Genomic DNA, 24,815 nt, shown 5'->3' on the forward strand with positions numbered 1-24,815 from the left:
AGTAATCCTTATGTATGGAATGCTTATGCTGTGGCCTATAATACAATTTGAGATAATACAATTTGAGTATCAAAGAAAAATTTGGGAGAACTTGCATATATCAATCACCATGATCTTGACAGTTTTCCGATGCTTAAAGACTGCCTAATGAGTCAGTGGTGTTAACAAATGTGATTTTTTTATATCATATAAAGAAATGTGTCAACATCTAGAATATCTGCATAACTCACTGAATCAATATTTTTCAAATGACCAATGCATGGATTTTTAAAATGTGGTTTTAGGGGCACCTGGCTGGCTCAGTCAGTTAAGTGTCCAACTTCGTTTCAGGTCATGATCACTTGGTTCATGAGTTCGAGCCCCATATCGGGTGATGTATAGAAGTGTTGAATCACCATATTTTATACACCTGAAACTAATGTTACACTGTATGTTAACAATTGAAATTTAAGTAAAAACTTAAAAAATAAAATAGTTATCTTGTCTAAAAAGATGCTATTTATATTAACGTGAAATGGGTTTATTAATGAACTAGTGTTCAAGATTTCTCAGTTTTAATATCTGTTGTAAGAAATGCTGATAGATACAAAATCCTTATAAACAAAAGTTCTTTGGTGTCTTCAATTATTCTTAAGAGTATAAAAGCGCCCTGAGACCAAAAAGCTTGATGGCCACTGCCTTACAGGAAATCACTGCAAAGGGGCTTGCCCCATGGCATTTGAGAGCTACTGTATCCTGGTTGCAGTTTTATAGTTTCTGTATTGCTTCTCTCCAAGCTGGACTTAGTAATCACTGTGCGGAACCCCGTAAACAAAAGACTCGGATAATTTATTTACTAGGTCATAAGCATGTTTTGTTTGGAGATTTCTACAGTTACTAATGGTTCTTCAGCTCTCACGTATTTACCTTTCACATAAAAGACTTGAATTTCTTGATTATGTAATGTAACTTTTCTGGGCCTTACGTTTCCACCTGAAAAAAAAATGACGTGATTAGAATATATGATTTCTCTATTCCCCTTCTCTAACATTTTATTACTCTATTACTTATATCTTTAGGTGCTGAATAATCTTCCAAAACGGTTGTTTACTATTGAGGTAGAATTAGCAATAGAGACTGGTGGCTTAGATATATTATTTTAGAGCTCTTCCCCCTTTATAGTCGTGTGTGTGTGTGTGTGTGTGTGTGTGTGTGTGTGTGTGTATCTTGTGTGTATAAATATGTTAATCTGTGTGCTGGAGGAATGCTAAGGCGGGTGAAGGGCAGAAATGGGGTAAAACATGAGTGTATATATACCCATGTATGCATATATATGACTTTTAATAAATACGATAACCTATGCTTTATGTATAATGCTATCTCAGAATTGCTGCTTCTAATCCAAAACATATTTATTTAGCTTTTTAAAAATGTATTTATTTATCTTGAGAGGGCGGGAGGGGCAGAGAGAGAGGGAGAGAGAGAATCCCAAGCAGGGCCCAGGCTGACCTGATGTGGGGCTCAGTCCCACAAAACTGTGAGATCATGACCTCAGATGAAATCAAGAGTCACATGCTTAACTGACCGAGCCACCCAGACGCCCCTCCAAAACATATTTAAACCATAATTTCCTCTTGAGCATTTGAGATGCTTATTTTCATGTGGGCTTAACTTTTCTTTAAAGTTTTAAACTAACAAAATGTTCTGTTTTTGTTTTTAATGAAATAGACAACAGATAGTTAAAATTTGCCTTCCAAACAGAAAAGCATTATCTCCCTTTTTAGGACTGGAATGTAAGTAGTTATAGAATTTCAGTATCTGGAATGACTCGGTATTTACAAGCCAGCTGCCCTTAACCAGTGTATTGTTAGATTATTTACAAGACTAAAGTTTTAATGTTCACCTCTCTTATTGTGGTAGAACACCATATAACCTTTTATACTCAGATGAAGATCATTTTTGAAATGCTATTTTTATACCTCTCTCCTAGTTTTTAAGCCCAATTTTTCTCTTATCTGGACTTCACAGTTAAAAAACTAACATATTCATGAATTTTTATAAACTGTAGTTTAAACTATATGCACCAAAAAAACCCTTATATTCAGTCAACATGTAACTTTTAAGTAATTATGTGTGCATCATTGTACTTAGTGCTTGGGAAGATAAAAAAAAGAAAAGAAACATAGTAGTTCCTCTATAGACAAGTAATAGTTGATATTTAGCAAATGCCATGTCCCATGACATGTTACAGAAATAGTAATAGCCCAATGGATTAGCTACTTGAACTTTAATTTGTACCTCTGTCAATTTGCTACCTCTTTACTCTCAGAATGCCTATGGACAATAAAAAAATTAAAAAAAAACAACAACTTGGAAATAAAATAGTTTCCTGAGAATTAAGCCAGTAAAATCTTGACATTATGTTTTTCATTATACAATATTGAAAGAAAACCAAGAAATTTTCATGGCTGAAGAGAGAGGAAGCCCCAAAACACTAATAAGATGGCCAGAGATATAAGCTCCCAATATGGTAGTAATTTAATAAATTGTATTATTGTATTGTTATTGGTTGCATTTCATACTGTGTGGAGAAAGACTATATGAACAAAAGTGAGGAAAACAACATGTGGCACAAAATAGACGCAGCCTAAAGATTCGGAAACTGGCTGTGTTTTTACAGAAGTATTCAGATTTGATCATTGTGAATTAGATTTTATGATAATTTGGATAATGTATCTTTCAAAACCATTTTACCTTCCTTTGCTTTGATGCCATGCTTGCCAAGCAATTTTCTAATTACTAAATTAGCTTTTAAGATAATCTTCCATGGTCTGCCCTAGGGTGACTGGCAAATGCCTCCCCTAGATATGTTGGTTTGCTGTTTGGTGGTAGTGGTCAGAGGTGCTGGAGAGCATAAAAAAACAGTGGGTCCTCATTGGATTATGAAGCACATTAACATACTTTATTGAGTTACATGGAAATGCCAAGCTAAGGTGAAGTGAATAACAAGAATTTGAATACAACTGAGGGATTTAGTCACTGGCGTGAATAAAACATGGTTTTGAAAGAGGTGAATCTAAAGATGTTGAAAAATAAGTTAGTTGGGTTTTGGTGATAGGTTAAAGGGAAGTAGAGACAAGAATAAAAGCTGATTACACTTTGAGTGTAAATATTAAAGAGAACATTTATCTTCTCTCATGCACTGTTGGTCAGAATATATATTTGGAAAAAGCTTTCTGAATGTTTTTCAATTTGCATTTTATTTTTTTAATGTTTATTTATATTTGAGAGAGAGATAGAGTGCGAGCGGGGAAGGGGCAGAGAGAGGAGACACAGAATCTGAAACAGGCTCCAGGCTTTGAGCTGTCAGCACAGAGCCCTACACGGGGCTCGAACCCACGGACCTTGAGATCATGACCTGAGCCAAACTGACTGAGCCACCCAGGTGTCTCTCAATTTGCATTTTTAAAGGATTTTTTAATATAATAATTTTATTTCCTATAATCATATTAAGAAAATAATCAGAATTATAAAGAAGTATATACCAAGAAATTCATATTTACGTTAGTGAAAAGTTTGAAACAACCAAAATAACCAACAATAGATCAGTTAAATAAGGAAGAGTAAAAGTAGACGGCCTGTGAGATCCACGAATTGGTTGATTAATAGGAAAATTTTGTTAAATTGATATATGCACACCTTCAATATTTTGTTTACTTCAAACATAACAATGTGCATTCATTTATCAGTTTTTATGTGAGGCTATGGGCTTTCCTCTGAGCATGATTCTAATAATTATCATACCCATTAAATACTGTCAACAGTGTCCAGTTTGAGTTTCTTTAAAATGGACTGAGAATTCAATGATATTTGCCGAGCAGTCTGAGTGCATAATTGTAGATTGTTATTATTTTTTCCTGTTGTCTTGCCCATACCTAATTTAACATCTTAAGTTTTCAATCACTCACTTTTTCCATTGCCACTCCATAGGCAACTCTAAAAACTTTGATTTCTATCCTGAATAATATGGAAAACAATTGCAGTTTTGAACAGAGGAATTGCATGATCTAAAATATAAGAGAACAGAATCACTGTGGCTGCTCTGTTTGAAAAAGGACTATGGTGTATGTTGGGGTGCCCTTTGTGCGCTTTATACTCCATAATCGGTCCAAAGCAAAAACAGTTGTAGCTGTCTTTCCAGTGTTTGCATTTCCTTTTAGCTTCAGTGTGAATAGCAAAAATATAGAAGCATTTGGGAAACCAGGGATCCAAGAAGCACTGCAGACTTTGAAATCATATTGAAAAATAGAGAATTAGATGGGAAGCAACATAAGGCTTTTCAGAGTGTTTCAGGAAGCAACAAAGATAAAGATCCGGTATAGTTCCTGAAGGGGTTTCCTTCCCCACACCCACCCTCACCCCCACCCTCACCCCCACCACCCCATTTAGCTAATTGGTTCTCAAATGCATAGGTCTATTAGAATCTTCGGAGGAGCTTTAAAAATACCCTTGCCTGTGCCCCAACCCAGAAATACTGTTGCAATTGGCCTGGGCTGGGCCTAGGCCTCATTATTTAAAAAAAAAAAAAAAAAAAAAAAAAAATCCCAGGTGATTCCAATATGCATTTAGCATTAAAATCGATTGTTTTTCAAGTATTTTTAGGTCTTATCCTCACAGGCAGCTTATGACTGATTGCCTCCACCTTCTACGATAAAACTCACTGTAGCTCAAGAAATTTCAACCACGTATATGATCTTACTCTCTTGAGGTAGAGAAGTGAAGGGGAGGATTATCTTCAGGTTGAGTCTGAGGGCTTAGTCATTTCCTTCATATAGAGGTAAAGTGATATTGTTAGTTTTCGAGCTATATTAGGAATTCTAAGGAGGCGCAATTCAAATTAATTATGTGGTTCCAGCCTTTTCTCAATTATCCTTGTACGAATGGACCATACAATATCCCTCACGGAAGTATCAAAAGTGTTGCCTCAGAGAATATACCTGCTTCATCTTTCTCTGCTGAATAGCTCACCAAGGAAAGCCATGAAATACTCTTATTAGGCCCTAACGAATCCTGTCTTGTGGCAGGAACCTTAAAAACATCCCATTTATTATTTGTGTTAGGCAGCCTTTAAGATGGCCTCCAATGATGGGGTGCCTGGGTAGCTCAGTTGGTGAAGCCTCCGACTTCGGCTCAGGTCATGATCTCGCGGTCTGTGAGTTCAAGCCCCATGTCGGGCTCTGTGCTGACAGCTCACAGCCTGGAGCCTGTTTCAGATTCTGTGTCTCCCTCTCTCTCTGGCCCTCCTCTGTTCATGCTCTGTCTCTCTCTGTCTCAAAAATAAATAAACGTTAAAAAACAAAAAAAAAAAAAAGAAAAAAGATGGCCTCCAATGATCCCTGCTTTTTGGTACTTATGCCTTTGTGTAATTCCTTTCCCTTGTATAGGTAGAAAATCTTGAAATCATTTTCAAGATTAGGTTATATATAAAAATACTGTGGCTTCCATTTTGGGCACTCACTCACTCTCTGATTCCTTTGTGGGAAACAAACTGCCATGTTTTAGGTAGTGCTGTGAAAAGGCTTATGTGGTGAGGAAGTGATGTTTTGAGCCAACAACCAGTGAGGACCTAAGGTCCTCTTCAAGGACCTAAGGTGGATCCCTCTCTAAATTGAGCTTTGAGATGCGTCCACAGTTCTGGTGAACACCTTGATTGTAGCTTTCTGAGAGACTCTACCTAGAGACACCTAGCTAAACCATGTCCAGGTTCCTGACTACATAAATTATGAGATAATAAATATTTGCTGTTTTAAGCCACTAAGTTTTATGATAATTTGTTATATAACAATATATAACTAACATGTGGCTGTATTTTTCAAGAGAAAGTCCTGCCATCTTCAAGCTAAATGTTGCTATTCATCTCATATTTCATTTTTTCTGATGATATTTCAAAATTGTTCTGATGATATTTCAAAAGTTCTGATGATGTTAAAGAAAATAAATTTGCATAGGTTCTCATAAGTTCAGTGATGATGATTTGGAAACTGGAACCACATAATTATCAGGAAGTAAAAGGAAAATATGAAAGGCATCTTCTCAGGGCAGAGTAAATACAGGGATTTGGGTAAGAGACCAGGACTTTATTATTTCTTGCTTCTTGTCATGTCTCCTCAACTGGAGAGAAAGTGAATTTTCTTAATAAACTATTCAAAGTTAGAGGATGAGTGGGAACACATGTGGGCCTGAAGGAACACCAGCCTCATTGGAAGCAGCAGCTTTGTTGAATAAATATAGAAGTAGGATAAAGAGTAGCCTGACAACAATGCTGAAACAGTTATGAGTTTTAATGAACTATTTCATAGTAAGATGCACATGAATAACTCGAACCATAGACACCAATTAATAGATATTCTCTGAAAACTGTTTTAGAGTGAGCATAGAAATGATCATGGCTGATAATCATCTGGTACCCACAAGTCAGTCACAGTGGCCTGTCTATTCTGATAGATCAGTGACATATTCTAATTGACCAGTAACCACTCATACTGGTCGTTAATATTTTTAATACCACTCTTATTCATAGTGAACGTTAGATGAAGTTTTGGTTTCCTGTAGCCATGTGCCATCTGTGCATAAAGTTGGATAATGAAAGGTATGGGATCTCTTGTGTCTTACTCATGCCCAAGCATATGGCATTAAGGTAGTGGTGTAAATGAAGCTGCATGATAAACCTTGTACATCTTTCTGATGCATCACTTTTGCTTACTCATGTGAATTTTATATTAGAGCAAACACAAAAGTATTATGGATTAAAATGCAAAAGCACATGAGTTTTAAGAGAAAAAAGATTTTCAAGAAACTTTGTGTGTGCTACCTTTGCATTATTCCTTAGACTCTCTTTCTCTACTTCTACTACTATTGGTATTTCAGTAGAAAATTTTGAGACACATGGATTTTGTTTATTTGTGGTTATAGAATCGCTTTACTACAGCTGGTCATGTAGCTCATCTGTATGTTTTTTGTCACTCTAGATAACCAGAGGAGCAAACTCTAAGAGATAGAAACTAAGAATTTATCTCCAGTATCTCTTCTCTTTTATCATTAGATCAATTTATAGTCAACTTGAAGGCTGATAATTTATAGTATGGCTTTTTTTTTACATAAAATATTTTAGTTTATTAATTGCATTGAAAGTATCTTTTTATTATTTCTTTTGTTAACATTTCATATTCTTTCATTTAATTTTTTCCTTCCTTGTTCTTGGAAACTTATGTATTTAACCAATTTTCTCCTTAAAAGAATATTTTTTTAAAAGGTTACTCTGTTTATAACTGCTCTCCATTTGTAAATAAATACATGTAAGAGTAGAATAGGAAACAGGATTGGAAATTTCATCATTTCTTTCCTCCTTTTGAGTCACATCATCACAGCATGGACTAATTATTCTGTATGAAGTGAATTGCCAAAACATAAGTTGCATTTGCATGCAAACATAAAGATAACATCTCAATAGAAATTTTTTAAAGAAGGAGACCACTAGCTAATAATCTAAGACTGGGAAGCATATGCTAAGTGACCTGGACTTTTGTGACAGCTCTGTACCTAACCAGCTACTTTGGATGTATCACAATCTCAGTTTCCTGATCTGCAAGTGAATACAAGGGACTAAGCCCTCTTGGAGTTTTAAGCTTCTAGAATTCTAAATGTATATAATTAGTACAGATTTTATTTTCTAAAATTTGCATGATAAAAAAAGGAGAGTATAAACAATGAATTAAAAGTGTTTCTAAAGAGGGAGGAAGGCAAACCATAAGAGACTCTTAAATACAGAGAACAGACTGAGGGTTTATTGGGGGGGTAGGGGAGAAGGGAAAGTGGGTGATGGACATTGAGGAGGGCACTTGTTGGGATGAGTCCTGGATGTTGTATGGAAGCCAATTTGACAATAAATTATATTTTTTTAAAAAGTGTTTCTAAAAACACTACCAGATTGGCTTTACCACTAAATTTGGTTTGTTTAATTCAGCATTGCTGTGTGATTTGATTATAACTATAAATCCATAGACAAAGAGTATTTGGTCCTAACATAGTTCATGTCTTGTATGTATATACACTATTTCTGTTCAAATTTCTATATCATCATGTTTGCCCTAATTTTAAAAATCGAGTAAGATTAGTCCCATTCTGAATTTTCTTTAATATTCAAACATTGAATGAATGCATATAAAAAACTGATTATGGATAGATGCTCTGTTAAGCACTAAGGAAACAAATATGAGAAACATAGGTTTTCCTCTGCCCTCGGTATTTTCACAAGACTCCAGCCACAGAAAGCTGATCTAGGAGAGGAATCTAGGCTAGCAAGGCCCTTGAATCAGATAAGAGTTAAGAATATCATTCATAAATGGCCCCCAGCTGAGGAAAGACAATTCTTTCTAGTTTCCTGTCACCTGGTCGTATAGATGAGCCATAAGAAGATCAAATGAATCTGTTCCTGTCGGCTTTAGCCTTTTTGTGTAACTTTTGCCTATTAATGTAGTAGTAGATAATATTTATATAAAATAAAGGAATTTGATGACAAATATTTTGAAATTAAAATCACAATGATTAAAATTCCAATAGTTTAATTTAGATAAATGTTGACCTCCTTTGGTGAACACATAAAATGCTACCCAAATCTGCCAACTGAAGAAGTATGAAGTAGAATTTATCTTTCTGATAAGCCTATTCTCTGTAGCCTGACCTCAAGCCTTCATGATATTCAGGTCCTCAAATCCCTAACTGTATATTCTATTTTGTGCTCTTGCCATCTAAAAGGAAAACAACTTCCAATGTGGCAATATTTTGAATGGCAGAAATTTCTAGATTAGAAAAATTACTAACTCTAATACGCATATTTTAAAAATATGGCACTTTTCGACTCATGAACTCAAATATATTCTAACTAACAATTTTAAGTCCTTTTATCTGCAGTGATTTTACTTATATCATCCAATGTAATTGACAACAGTATGTGGCAAAACATATTTTACATTTTTGTATTGTTCCCTGTGAGACATCTATTGTAAGAATTGCTGCAGGCTGTCATTTTTGTCTGCCATCCAGGATTTGCTGGCCCAAGTACTGTGTACTGAACTTGATATTGGTCATGGGGGGAGGGAGGGGAACCTTGTAGTTGAGCCAGATGGTTTTGTTATTGCTTTAGAATTAATAGCATATGAAACAGATACAGCTTATTAAGGTTTTTTTTTATAAATAACATAAACTTAAATAACAAAACAATAAAGTTCAAATACAACTTAAAATAGAGTTTAATGCTGTAACCACAGAGAAAAAGCATGATTATTGGTGGGAAGAACATTATTAAAAGTCATATTCCCAAATATGAATTATACAAAAGATAGATTATATTACTTGAAACAAAACTTAAAGGTTTCTCAGTTTTACTTTTAGGGATTATAAAATGTTATTTTTGTGGCAAGTGAGATGAAATACAGTATTATCATCATTATTGCTATTTTATATACAAGATTTTTGAAAACATCCTTTTAGCAATACCCTTTCCATACGAGCAGCATTAGGAATTTTCTTCTTGTTAATAGGTACAAGCATATTCTAATACTATACTTTTGTAAAACTACTTATTTGACTCCATTCCATAATAGAATTTTTAAGAATATTCTTTCTTTTCTTATTAGAATTTAAGTGGCTTACGATTGCCACTAAAAAGTCTTTCAGATACTGCTCATCTTCCATAGTTAGTGTTGGCTTGATTATCTGACAAATCATTCCAGCAGCCTTTACGTCTGACATATCTTATATAACATCATCTGCATTATTATTATTATAGCAGCCATTTTATAAGCAGATAGGAATATTTAAATAATCATTATCAGATAATCAAATCTAACATACTCTTAAGGGTAAATTAATTTAAGAAAAAACATTACTATTACTAACATCATGATTGTACAACCAGCTTTACAATTTTTTACAACTTTTAGTTACTAAATCTGATTTTGTGTATATTTTTCAAATCTTTCTTTAATGCAGTCTCTTAAAATAAACATACATGCGCAAGTCCAGCTTGATCAGTTTTTCAGTAGTTTTCCAGCCTTTCTTGGTTACTTAAAAAAAAAAAAAAAAAAAAAGAAGAAAAGAAAAGAAAAAAAGAAAAGAAAGAAAACAGTCCACTTAAAGAAATCTCCCTGCTGGAACTGGTTTCTTTTATACCATATATGATTATGTTATTGCCATAGGAAGAAAGTGGGCTGTTTTTTGTTCTTTCTTTGTTTTCTTCCCCCTTACAGGAACCCCTTTTTGATTTAAAGCAACAAACATTTCTCCTCCGCTGTGTGTCCATTTAGCTGATGCATATGTATTGTAATGGTTTTCCAGAATTAATTCTTTGAAGTTGCAATCTTCATTGCATTCTTTCTGTTAAAATAATAAACAACATTATCCAAATGATTTTTAGAGGTACTCAATTAAACAAAGAGTAAGCAGTAATCTTTAGTAGAATTAAATCATATATGACTTTTTTTTTTGAGCTGGCCTAATGCAGTTTGTTAGATATAGATTAGCATATTTGCAAAAAAAATAGGCATCTTAAAATTTTTTAAAAAGATAAAATGATACATATTTAGTTATGCAACACATTTTCAAATATCTAACTTTTTTTTGGCAGTCAGTTTTTACAATTCTTTGTATGAGGAGCTGTTTCCCCCTAATGAGCAGCTCTGATATTACCAAATATCATTCCCAAATCACTCATTCCCTAACTGCTGAGAATTTGATATAATTAGCAGAGTGTCTCCCTCCCTCAGCTGAAGGACATATTTCACAACTTTTCTTCATTTGTTACTACACTGCCTGCAATGGTGATGGAATTTAAATTAATTTGTTCATCCATCCAACCATTCATTCATTTGTTCATTCATTCAATTAAACCGAGATTATTATGTAATTAGCCTGTGCCAGGTATTGTGCTGGACTATGGGAATACAAAGGAAACTCAATTATATTTTATTATGGTGGGATGAACTGTTACATGTTTCATATTGTAATAAAGTGGGAACAATGTGAATGCTCACAGTTCAAAGGCCACGATTGTGAGACTGATGTTGATAAACAAACTTCTGAATTTTTTTTCCCAAGAATTTTCATGTCAGCAATGTGCAGATTGGGTGAACCTTAACAAAAAGAGCTTTAATACTACTGACAGATGGAAATTTTAGGTTTTAAGTATCTAAAACGCACATGGAATTTCAGAGCTGGCAGTATCCTGAGAGGTTGGTTAACGTAACTCATTTTACAAATGAAGACACCAAAGCCCAGAGAGCTTAAGCAATTTGTCCAAGGTCCTGCAGAAAATGTTTTTTTTCCTCAATGCTTGAATATGAAGTATTTTAATGAAATCATTAAATTATATGACTGAAGAAAAATTAGTTCCATTTTTACTTTCCAGAAAGGCAAGATGTTTTTGACAAAAATAAGTTTGAAAAATTAAGTCTAAGCTATCAATTATCAATACCTTTGCATAGAGTTTTCCTTCCTTATTCATTGCAAGATAGTATTCACTTTCCACTCCTTTGATTGCCACAATTCCAACTGCCACTGTCCTGATTTCCATGATATCTGCAAGGAATCACAGAAAGATAAGTCAGTTATTCACTCAGCTTTGCAGATCATCCAAGAATGACAATTTGTTCTTATTTCTTTTTCAATTGGAAGTTATTAAAATCATTAATGTGCGTGTTTACTCAGCCTGAGACCACCTACCCATATTACACATACAAATACAAGGGTAGTCCTTATTAAACATGGGAAGTTTAAACTATTTATTTTTTATTTTGTAGAAAAAGATATCTGGATTCAAAGGATTTAGCTTTTTCTTCCCCACAATTACATCTCTAACTTACTATCATAATAATCATCATGATATCAGCTAATGTTTATTGATCTCATACCACATAATAAAGCATTATTCCAAGGCTCCAATGCATTAACTCATCTACTTGTCACCAAGGCTATGAGGCAAGTACTGTAGTTATTCCCATTTTACAGATCGAGAAGCCCAAGCACAGAGAAGTTATATAATTTGCCCAGATTCTCTCAGCTAGTAAGTGGCAGAAGGGAAATTTGAACCCAGACAGTGGCTCTTAATCATTACATACCATTAAAATGTATAATAAACTAATAATCTTTACTTTTCTCTTAAACTTTATCTTAAAAATTATTGCTAACAGAAAATCTCTGGAATTTAACAAAAATCAATGAAAGCAATTGTAAATGATGGTAACAGAACTACTGCCCTAAAAAAGATTAAATATTTTAAAGTGATAGTGAGTTTTTTGATACATGAGAGACTATTTAAAACCCAATTATGAATCTTGCTTATATGATATTTTATAACTTTATACCTTTCTGATTTTTAATCTTTGTTGAAATTGTTTCTACAACACATACAGTTACCACAAGAATGTTAACCTACTATTTTCTTTTATTATACATCTTTTCCTCCAATGCTATATTTTAATGACTCATATAAATGCAGTAAAATCTCAAGAAAAATTTTAAAACAATGTAGGAATTAAAAGTTTAGCAGACCTCTTTAAATAACTGCTGTTAATTATACTTTGAACATGAAGGTGTAACCATGAGACACTTGCTTCCCTGTGCCTAATAATACGCAAAGAAGGTTACAAGTGAAAATTATATGCCTTATGTCAAGTCTCTAAAAGCTGTTTTCCAAAATATTCACTCAGTTAAAGGAAAATCTGATTTCTTATTCCATGCCTTTGCTTCATCCTCTTATTTATTCTTTTCACTTCAATTTTCCTATCTGGAGAATAAAGTCAATACCCACTTCGTCAGGATTAATGCAGCCTAGCTAATATTTGTTATCTGTGTCACATGTATGCTGCATACAGGCCTTTTTCCCAGCATGCTATGCTTAGCGCTGACAAGAGGTTATCCAGTTGAGAGTTCTTGGGCTGTTCATATAAACTCAGGTCTATGAAGAAAGTGCAAAGGAATGGATATTAATCTTTTAAAGTATTTTTGAAGCATTGTCAGAATGTATAAATTGTAGAGTAATTTGAGGACACAAATTAAGGAAAACAGCCCTGATTTCATAACTCCAAAAGTTAAAATTGAATAATTTATTTCATTCTAAAATGTCAGACGAACAAATCATTTGGTTTTTAATAGCGTAATTTTTATTTTCTTTCTTAGAGTCAGGATAGGAAAAATAGCTTTCTGTCTGTAGATGTAAACAATGACTTGTGAATTGAATTGTTTGGTGTTATTAAAAATTCAATAAACTATTTCATTATATACCCCGATTTTACTAAAAGGCAGATGAAGAGTAGTCAAAAACCTCATTTACAACAACTACTGGCATCAACAAATGAAATAATTATCAAGATTTTGGTCACAATTAAGCTTTCATAAGTAGTTGATAATAATACGATTGAAAATTAAGCTTTCATAAGTAGTTGATAATAATACGATTGAAAAGCTACTGGATAAAACACATTGCCATTATCTTTCATTATTTCATGAATCTAGGAAGTCATAATAATAAGCAAATTCAAAATGAAAAACAATGATAAGGAAAGAGAACTGAGGAACTCTCTATCCACATCAAACCAAAGAATTCTCATTTCCACAATACATTCATAGAGTTCAGTGATTCCACTTTATCAATAGAGGAAGACACTAAGTGTAAATAATAATTATGCTTCAATGCATGTTTTATAATATCATTGCCACTAGTAAAACTTAAGACCTGCTTATGATTTGCTACATCTTTTGAAGACCTCAATGTTCTGATGAGAGCATAGAAAATGATTAAATTCTAGCATGTGCTTGTAGACTATAGATTAAAGAAGGAAGCAGTAATAAGGGAGCACATGTGAGGATACTTCAAGTGACACCTATAGATCTTCCTCTTTATCACTGGGAACACTGTAAATATTAAATACTAAAGAAAGTGAAAACACATTTTCACCACATTTTTAAACATCTCATATTTTCTGAAATACTGTAATGCTATGCAAAATTATTTTCTATTGTTAACAAACAATTCTGTTAATCCTACACATCTAGCACAACTAGAATTTCATTGTGGATTTAGATCACATGTGATTTATGCATGCTGAATTTAGGAACAAGATGTGGAAAACTGCTGTCACTTTAAACTCAGTATCATTGTAAAACTCAACCACATTATCAGTCCCACCCCAGGAGACATAGCATCTCCCTAACTTTTCTCCTTGTACTCATTCTCAAAATTAGCCAGATTCGAAATGATCCTTGACTTCTCCAACTCCTATCCTTATGTCTTAGCCTCAACATCCATTGGGCCTAGAAGTTGAGGAAATGGGCATAGCAAGAGGAATGAGTAAATGGGATAGAAATAATTTTAAGCATTGCTACCAAGTATGTGTTGAGTATTTGTGTTCTATCATATTTGCCGAGAAGAGCTATGTTTGGCATCGAGGTGGTTCATTCCAGTAATGTTCCACTTCCTAACTGGTCCTCTTCACTACAAGGGGATCAGCCAGAAAGAATCAAAAGAAATGCTTCCCGGAACTCGGCAGCTTGCTGGGAAAAATTCCAGGATGTAAGGACACCAAGGGAACTATTTGGAGTGGCTTGGGACACATTTGTTGTTTTTGTCCTTCTGTCTGAATAGTCCCCAATTAAGTGTAATATAAATATAAGTTGCTTTTCTTGGCTAGATGTGAAAGTGAAAAGGCTTAAGATTTTTTTTCTAATTTTTTTCCTAATTTTTTTCTAAGCTACAGCTTATTAGAGAAGATAAGCATTTTTAGAGAGGATTAAAAAACAAAACAAAACAAAACAAAAACAAAGCAAACAACAACAAAAAAACCTAATTCAGAGGGGAAGCCAGAAAGAAAAAAATCTAAAGAGTCTAAGGAATCCAAGCTATCATTAAGAATATAGCAAAAGGAACAAATTGAGGTAGAAGAGAAAGAGAACATATATGCAGAATGCTGAGCATAGTTAAGTGCCCAATAAACTGTTTTCTTTAGAAATGAATAGTTTTGCTGTTCTAACCAACAATGGTGAGTCTGGTCTTTCAGAGAAGCATTGGCAACAGCATCTCATGCTTTTTGTAACAATAAGAAGAAAAGCTAGTGGAAATTAGGTCATTCCCCGACTAGAAAGCAGTGGAACACAGGTTGGAGACAGCTTCCTGGGGAAGTGGGGGGGAAGGGGGGGTGGGTATTCCTCACGTGTATCAAGACATAAAGAAACACTGGTGAAGACTCATTGCGCTAAATGAATGCTGACACAGGTGGGAATGAATGACAGCACCAGAAGGAAGATCCCTAGTGACACTGAAGTTCTGAATAGGAACATGAAAGACATGAGAGCACAGGTGTTGTTTTTTTCATTTCTTCTGCTGCTTTAATCTCATGACTTTAGAAGTGAAAAAAAAAAAAGCTATGAAAATAAACACCTGGCTGTTAACAATAGTGTTGAAAGTAGAACTTGCCTTTCTGCCTGGGACTTTAGAATAACCGAAAAAAAAGGCTCCTGGAGTTTTCTGTGCATTTTATAAAGAATGCATTAGTTAAGTTTAGGTTTGGTTGGAACAAACCATTTATTTCCACATGCAATAAACATTGGGAGAAGTGACAACGCTGCTCCACAAAACATTTGGGAGTTTCCAGGCTCCATTCAGCTCACTGTTCCACAACCACTTTGTTCTCATAATATAAGGTAGAACACACATTCCAGGTGGAGTGTGAAATAAAGGAAGAAAATGTGGGTGCAAAGGGATTCTGCTAGCTGCCCTTCATGGAAGATTTCTGAGGGTTGCCCTGGGACACCACTTAATCAGCTAGACCTTGGTCACAAGCAGGAATGTCCTGAGAATGTACAATAGTTGCAGAAAATTTATAGCTAATCCTAAACTAAATGAGTTACTTTAGGCCAAATAATTTCAAAAGAAAATGTATACAAAATTTTTAAATAATCATAAAATATTGTATCTAATGAGAAATGTGGATATATTTTAATGTTTTGTCTATATATGGTAGTTTCAGGAAGTAATTATATATTATATAATAGCATATATATAAATAGAATAATATATAATACATATATATGTATACCATTACGTGTGTGTGTGTGTGTGTGTGTGTGTGTGTGTGTGTGTGTGTGTAATGGTGAAGGTTTCTCATTCAACAATAAAGCCTTGACAGAAAATCATAAAAATAATTTAACATTTAAAAAAAGTTATTAGGGGCACCTTAGTGGCTCAGTCAGTTAAATGCCTGACTCTTGATTTTGGCTCAGGTCATGGTCTCACAGTCTGTGAGATCAAGCCCCATGATGGGTTCAGTGCTAATAGTGTGGAGCCCGCTTGGGATTCTCTCTCTCTCTCTCTCTCTCTCTCTCTCTCTGTTTCTCTCTCTAAATAAGGAAATAAACTACAACAGAAAGAACTTTTTTAAAAGTTATTATTTGATTATTTGCTGATACCAGTTCTTAGTTTTAATGTGCCCAGAACAGTATATTTGGTCAAGGACATAATTAAATGTTCTGATTGGTCTAATAATCATTGAACTATTGTCTCCCTCATCTTCAACTTTAAAATTATTTTTAGTTATCATACTAGCTCATCTATGTTAATATATATATAATTTTATATATATTTTATATATTTATATATTTTAATTATATTTAAAATATAATTTAATTATATAATTTATTTATATAAATTTAGATATTAAATATATTAAATTTATATAATTTAATTATATAAAAAATAAAAATATATTTTAAATATTAAATATATTTAAATTTTAATGTTTAAATTATAAATAAATTTAAATATTAAATACATTAAAATTATATAATTTAATTATATAAAATATATTTTGTATATTTATATATATAATATATATTATATATATATTATATATATTATATATATATTATATATATTATATATATATAATATATATATAATTTTATATTATATATATATATCTTCTCAATCTTTAAAATATAAAGCTTAAAATGTTCAGGGAAAAGAAATACCAAGGGACTGGGATAGGGGGATTTTTGTGTGATGAAACAACTAAATATTTTTATCCTTATCAACTCATGAAAAGACACGGAGGAACCCTAAGTGCATATTACCAAGTGAAAAAGGCCAATCTGAAAAGGCTGCACCACATGCTGTATGACATTCCAACTCTATGACATTCTGGAAAAGGCAAAACTGTGGAGATAGTAAAAAGGTTAGTGGTTGCCAGGGGTTGCAGGTAAGTGAGAGGAGTAAATAGGCAAAGAACAGAGGGTTTTTAAAGTGGTAAAAATACTCTGTATGATAACATAATGGATACATGTCCAAACCCATAGTGTGCAACACCAAGAGTAAACCCTGAAGTAAACTATGGACTAGGTGATAACAATGTGTCAATGCAGGCTCATTAATTGTAACAAATGTACCATTCTGGTGGGGGATGTTGACAAGGGGGGAGGCCTGTGAACCTAAAGCTGCCTTAAAATATATGTGTGTGTGTGTGTGTGTGTGTGTGTGTGTGTGTGTGTATAAATATATATATTAACATATATATTAATATACAAATATACATTAATATATATAAATATATATATATATATTAATGTTTATTTATCTTTGTGAGAGGAAGAGAGACAGAGCTGAAGTCCAGGAGGCACAGAGAGAGAGGGAGACACGGAATCCAAAGCAGGTTCTAGGCTCTGAGCTGTCAGCACAGAGCCCAACACGGAGCTTGAACCCATGGACGGGGGGATCATGACTTGAGCCAAAGTCAAAAGTTTCACCCACATAGCCGCTCAGTTGCCCCTAAAAATAAGTTCTTAATAAAAAATTTTAAAAGGTAAAGTTAAAATACCTTAAAATCATAAATGCTGTTGGTAATAGGGACAAAGAATTAGCATCAATTTTTAAAGTACATTAGGGAAACAGCTAAAATGCTGGAAGTAGATGGTGGAGAATTTTTTTAAAAGTAATAGCAATTTATGCCAAGATTCCTCATTTATTTATTGTAAGCATGAAACAGGTTTAAATAATAAATAGGCAAAAATATTTAAATAAACTTATGAATGATTAAGCCACGGAAAAAAAACAGGGAAGTCATTTTAGGCATGTTCTTTAGTTTGTAAGGGTGACATCCTAGGTAATTAATTGATTCTATTGTTGACCATGTTGTTGACAAAAATATTAACAAGGCTAAATGGCTACTTTACTTGACATTGTTTCATTTCTCATGTTCTGTTATTTTTTAAGTTTTTATTTAAATTCCAGTTAATAACATATAGTGTAATATTAGTTTTAGTAGTAGAATTTTGTGATTCATCACTTACACCTAGTACTAATCACAAATGTCCTCCTTAATACCTATCACCCATTTAACCCATTCCCCCACCTACCTCCCCTCCAGCAGCCCTGTTCATTCTCTGTAGTTAAGAGTCTTTTTTATGGTTTGACTGTCTGTTTTATTGTTGTATGATCTGACCTCTCATTTTTTTTTTTTAAACTCTATCATTAGGCTACCACAATCATTAACAATCTGATGTGTCCATGTAGTATGTTTTACATCTTAGGAAGCAAATTTATTTTTACTTATACACATAAACTTCTCTTAAACATAAATTCAGATCCACAAAAAAGGCAAATTCTTATATTTGTCTTATATATGATAATAGGTATACTGTAGACCAAAAAACCATGTACAGTAAGTTTGGTGGCTAACTTAATGTCTGCATACTATATGTATTTTCTGAGTAACTCCCTGGTTTTTGATTTGGAGGGGAGGATTTCATAAGCTTACATAGTTCATTCTTCTACAGATCTTTGTGGATCTGTAAAAACATCTCTTCCCACTGCAGTTGAAAAAAAGAGTGGTAAATTTAGTTTCTTCATTCTTGTATTTTCTGGAATAAGAGGACATAGCACATGGGACAAAACAGATTAGAAGGTCAGAGTTGATAGGATACTGATTCTGCCAACATTACTTAATACTTTTCCAAGCAACCTACTTTTATATCTCTTAATTTCCCTGTGAAAGATTTTTAAAGTACATTAAACAAGAATATTACTCATAGGGGCACCTGGGTGGCTCAGTCAGTTAAGCATCTGACTTCAGCTCAGGTCATGGTCTCACAGTTCGTGAGTTCAAGCCCCACATCAGGCTCCATGCCGACAGCTCAGAGCCTGGAGCCTGCTTCAGATTCTGTGTCTACCTCTCTCTCTGTTCCTCCCCTGCTTGTACTCTCTCTCTCTCTCTCTCTCTCTCTCTCTCTCTCAAAAATAAATAAACAGTAAAAAAAAAAAGAATATTACTCATTTAGGAACGTTGCCATTTTCAAGTCTATCTTCATCCCAGTTAAAGCTAGAATCTTTAAAGATAGAGCATCTTTTCATATGCTTATTTGCTATCTGTGTATCTCCTTTGGTAATAAATCTGTTCAGATATTTTGCCCACTTTTAATTGGGTTGTTGAAATTCAAAAGATTTTTTTAATATCCCTAACCCCAATATGTGGAGGGATAAGATTAACTATATTCTTCGCTGACTGTCAGAGTGCAACAAAAATCTGGTGGGCAACAGACAGGCAGGGGCTAGAGGAAAAGGGTTTGGAAATGGGACAATATGAACATACTGTCATAACTGGACCTGAAAGGGAAGGTGTCCACATATAATTAACAATACTCCTACCATTCAACAGTTATATTTTGTGGACAGTTGGTCCATAAAAGAAAGCCAGCAGACATTACAGGTTCTATTCCCTAATTACAACTGAGCCTGAAAGATACCCTAAGCCTGTGCATCAATATTCTTCTTTCCAGGAACAGAAAATATAATACGAATAAAGGCACGAATAGCAGGAGTAAGAGGGACTTGAAGGAAGGGAAAACACTGACTTCATAAAGTTTTACAGTGATAAGATCTTTGGAAACCAACTACTCTGTATGTCTTTAGAAAGATGCATTTACTCAATTTTGATGGTATTGCCAATACGTTGAATCAATGAATTTCTTCAGTATGCTGCATAGTAAATTATTTCCCTCAGATCTTTCTTTACTGAACATGAAGAAGAGTTAGTTACCAAGTACAGCTCTCCAAGAGGAGAGGTTTTGTCTCTCAATTGAGCCTAGCACAGAATTGGCTTGCAGTGATTTGTTGAATGTTGCATGAATGTATCAACCTCACACCCTTCATATGCTTGTAAGCAACTGTTAAAATCTCCCTCAGCCTCCTCTTCAAGAGTATCTCTGGAAGAAGTAGCAGTTTTGTGGATAGATAGATAGATAGATAGATAGACAGTACTCAATGAAATGTATTTGCCTTTAACTGAGAAAGAATTCTTTGAAGCAAATATGTTTGAAAGCAGAATAATGTAAGTTTTGCATTGACTGATGTAGATAAATTGCTTATGAGAAAATGAATGCTCGTGTACAATTTTAAATGTATTTCGGTCCTAAATTTATTGTTAAGATAGTTTATTGGGCCTACATTTTCTGGTAAACAGCTTCTATCATGAACTAAGTTTTATCAGAATGTCAAAAGTATATAAGATACGTGTACTTAACGTCATGTAGCTGCCAGTATTTTGTTTTCAAATGTCCACCTAGACCAAAAGGAGGTGACCTTTAGCAACGTATACATATTATTTAAAGTTGACTTCTTCAAAAGTTATAGGAAAACAGACAAACACCAAATTATATTAGGCTGAAATAAATTTGTTCCAGAAGGTAAGCAGAGTGACTGCTTAACATGGAAGACAGATCTCTCTTTTTTGGGCTAGTGTTTGGATTAGGACTATTAGGTGGATATTCTGTGCACATGCTGACTTTGTTGCCTGGAGGCAATGATTCAGTGTTTGAATTTGGGAAAGAAGTGAGTTCACTTTCCCCATGTTTCTTTATTATCTTTCAGTCAGAGTAGGTGACACAAAGGGCTTTGTGGAGATGGCGACGCCCAGCAGGCTGTAGGTTCTTTTACTTCTCCTGTGAACCCTAGAATCCACTATTATAAGATAACACAATTAATATATTTGGTTAATAATACTAATCTTATCTTTGGATCACTTTACCCCCAAAAAGCATGCCCCATAACTGTTAAGTAACAGATCTAAGACAGAACCTTGGAAAGTACTAAAAGAAATTAGAAAACTAATCAAATCAAAGCCAGCAAGAAACACAAGTAGATAAATTGTTACCGAAACCCAGGAAGTGTAATTCCCATCAAACCAGCATGAAACTCAAATTAGTTACAAATTATTGCATAATTTCTGGAATCAAATATAACTGAAATGTCCTGTTTAAGAGTATTGATGCCACACCATCATTTCATTGGGTGTGGGTGGTGGGAGGGGTACATCAGTTACAGTTCTTATCAATCCTATATCAATTCTATAATGATGTAAAAAAAACACTTAAATGATTTTTCAGGTGAAGTAAAAAGAATCATGTCATTCTTTTAGAGATTTATTCAGGAAACAAAGCATTAGAAAATCTGTAGAAAGTACATTAGTGTGTGGTACAGTGATGGCAGTGTTTCCTTTTTAAAGAATTTAAGTTGCAACAGCTGATTTCAGCAGGGTTAGAACTATGGCAGAATTAGAAACAAACTATTCAGTTGTTTAACAAATAGGATGATTCCAGTGGCATATTACTATAGTATGTCATGGGAATATCCTTGAACTGTATTGCACAGAATTATATTTCTATGCCAATTTACTGACCTTTTTCTTCTCATTTATTGTCTCTCTGGAACACAAGGCGGGCAGTTTTCTCCCTGAATCAGACAGGAAGAAATTCTCTTTGTTTGCTCTGCATTCCCTGTACCTTCTAAACTTTTATTCAGAAACTATTTTTTATCTGATCATGTAAAGCATTTACAACACTTTACTACATTCTAAAAATGGCTCCAAAATTATCACAAGAGTTGCAGATGATATAATCCCAGAATATGTGAGAAAAATATCTCTCCTCACCACCTAGAAAATCTCTCCTGTTTTCTGGCTTTTCCCAAAATCTAAAGTATCTTCAATAGGAAACCAAAATTTTCATTACATAGGATTTGAGATAAGGTTCAGAAATCCCAGAAATACTTGGGAGAGGTAACATAGGGACACAAATATATTCATACTGTGGTATAAGTGACTATATCTTCTCTGAAAGCAGAATTTGATTTTGCTTGAGGGGAATAAGTACAAGTCTACCAAGAATGAATCTGAAAGGGGAAAATGATCATGAAAGAAAGAAGCTATGGAAAGTTGCATTAACATTTTACTTACAGGTACCTCTAGAAGTTAAGACATCTTAGGCTTCATCTAATCTATAAAGACAACGGTTTAGAAGATAAACCACACATCCACTTCATCCCTCTATTGTAACTATTAATGTGTCCTGTGAAATTTTGCTGTGTGGTAGACATTTAATGTAATCTTCCCTCTCTCCCTCTTTAACTTGTATTTAAATGTTTTGTCACCCAGACCATAAGGGAATTCTAAACAATGTGGTTTCAGATCTTGCTGGTAATCAGCATTAAAGCATGATTTAATGCCATTTTGGCTATTGGTTTTCTTAAGAATTTTTAAGCACACATTCTTTGCTACCAGTTTAAACAGTGATGTTCTAATGCAGAGTAGTTACATTTCTTACAGAAATTCAAGTGAAAGGAAAAAGAGGAAGAAATAAATCATCAGAGTTTACAGAAGATACTTACAATACTAAAAAGGAGATCCAGAGCCCCTAGCTCTTACTAGAAACTCACATTGGCCCACTCTGTTACCAAATATGTATCTAGCACTTCTGTTCCCATCGCCACCATGTCAGTCCAGAACTTATTATTTGTACCTCAACTATTATTTCAGTTTCCTGCCTAGATGCCTGCCTCCAGGGAGCATGTTATAAAAGTTACTGTTCTGCTGTATAACTTTCAATGGTACACTCTATTGAAAAGCAAAACAAATTCAAACTTCTTATACTTGGCATTCAAAGCCTTCCAAAATCTAATCCAGTCTACTTTTACAATTTTCACCTATTATTCCTTTACAACTTACGTGAGCTGTTGGCCCCAAACAAACTGATTTACTCGTCTTCCTCTCCCACACAAATTGCCAGGTACTTTGTCTGCTTCTGCCCACCATACGCATAACTACAGAGAATCTCCATTTCTGTATTTCCCAAACATTTCCTCATGGATTGGCTGAATGGAATCATGTGATGAATTCTTTTAAAAATGTCAAATGCCCAGTTCTTACTTCTCAGAAAGTCTGATCCAGTAGGTCTGAGGTGAGGCTTTGGGATCAGTATTTTAACAGCTTACACTAACTTGAGTGACACTTTTCTTTCAAAGCCAAACGAAATTCAAGTGTCTGCATAATGTTTTACATAGTTTTCTGATCTGTTATCTCTTTTACTTTAAGAACAACACATTGCTGTGCCTTTAGTTACACTCACCTCTACTCTTCTGTTGTTATTGATAATTTTAGCACTTTTTTAATCATCTGAATTTTAAGCCATTTGTGGAGACTATCTTATACTTCTGGAAATCCCTAGTACTTGGAAGGCTCTCATTAAATGCTGAAGTAGATAGAATGATACATAAACCCCTTGTAACTAGTGTGTCATAAATCAGCAAATGAAAGTTAGTAATTATTCCAGGCTTAAGGAATTAATGAGTTTCCTAATCATACTAAGCAGCAGAAGAACTAAGATTAAAAGATTAAACTGGGGGGCACCTGGGTGGCTCAGTCGGTTAAGCGTCCGACTTCGGCTCGGGTCATGATCTCGCGGTCCGTGAGTTCGAGCCCCGCATCGGGCTCTGTGCTGACAGCTTAGAGCCTGGAGCCTGCTTCCGATTCTGTGTCTCCCTCTCTCTCTGACCCTCCCCCGTTCATGCTCTGTCTCTCTGTGTCTCAAAAATAAACAAACATTAAAAAAAATTAAAAATAAATAAAATAAAATAAAAGATTAAACTGGAAGTATTTGTTAAGTTTCCTTATAATTTTGATTATGCTTTTGGAGTTTATCTAATTAGATAAGAAAGCACAAAATTCCATGGTTCATTCAAACAATAGTTCATCTCAGATTATGTTTCATGATGCCAACTCAAAAAAGTAGAGACAAGCTCCAAAATTTCTACTTTTTTAACCAGTTGTAGGTTTTTCCTTTTTAGTTTTGGCAAAACCTCACTTTACCTTATTTATATTTTGAGCATGCAACACTTCCATGCATAAAAACTTTCTCGTGTTTTCTGTTTGCTGTGTAATGTAGCACATCTCTTTCTCTGCCTTGCTTCTAGCACATTAAGGCTTTAAGAAATGCACGCTAGTCCTACAATTTCATGAGATGGCTAATAAGTCTGTGTTCTTCTTATCCATATTATTATGATTTCATAAACATTGAATATGGTTCATCTTAAATATTTATTATTATAGATGGTATCCCAAATTTTTTTAGCCTGTGTCATATATGTCTTATATCACTCATTCATTCTAATTCTAGGATATTTCCATTGTACTGTGTAGCCTTTATTAATGCTAAGCAAAGAAGACAACATCTGTATTCCAGATGTAGATATATCATGTTTATGCAGAACTATTATAATATGTTCTGTTTTGTGTCTTACTTTCTTCCTGATGATGCCCGTTACTTTATTGGTCTTTTGGCTACAATTGCACACTAAGATATTATCTTTAGGAAAACATCCAAAGTGATTTCTTAGTGCCTTTTTTGTGAGGAAGTTATTATTCAGAGCCTTTTATCTTATACATATAATTTAAATTTTATTATAA

General features: G+C 33.9%; 2 protein-coding genes across 7 annotated transcripts in view; one reads left to right on the top strand and one right to left on the bottom strand.

Annotated features, from left to right (window-relative positions):
- The window catches only part of FAM227B (family with sequence similarity 227 member B), a 208,475-nt gene that overhangs the window by 61,373 nt on the left and 122,287 nt on the right, over window positions 1–24,815 (top strand). The window lies entirely within an intron of this gene.
- FGF7 (fibroblast growth factor 7) overlaps window positions 9,077–24,815 on the bottom strand; it is a 58,241-nt gene continuing 42,502 nt past the window's right edge. The window contains exons 3-4 of one of the 2 annotated variants that reach the window (XM_042942094.1): window positions 11,510–11,613; window positions 9,077–10,413 (exon numbers count right to left, since the gene is read on the bottom strand). In XM_042942094.1, the coding sequence (XP_042798028.1) occupies window positions 10,219–10,413; window positions 11,510–11,613 (299 nt within the window). In that variant the 3' untranslated portion in view covers window positions 9,077–10,218. The remainder of the gene's footprint in view (window positions 10,414–11,509; window positions 11,614–24,815) is intronic. The other variant, XM_042942095.1, reaches the window with a different exon arrangement.

The sequence above is a fragment of the Panthera leo genome, chromosome B3, assembly GCF_018350215.1.
Source record: "Panthera leo isolate Ple1 chromosome B3, P.leo_Ple1_pat1.1, whole genome shotgun sequence".
In the NCBI taxonomy this organism is placed as follows: Eukaryota; Metazoa; Chordata; class Mammalia; order Carnivora; family Felidae; genus Panthera; species Panthera leo.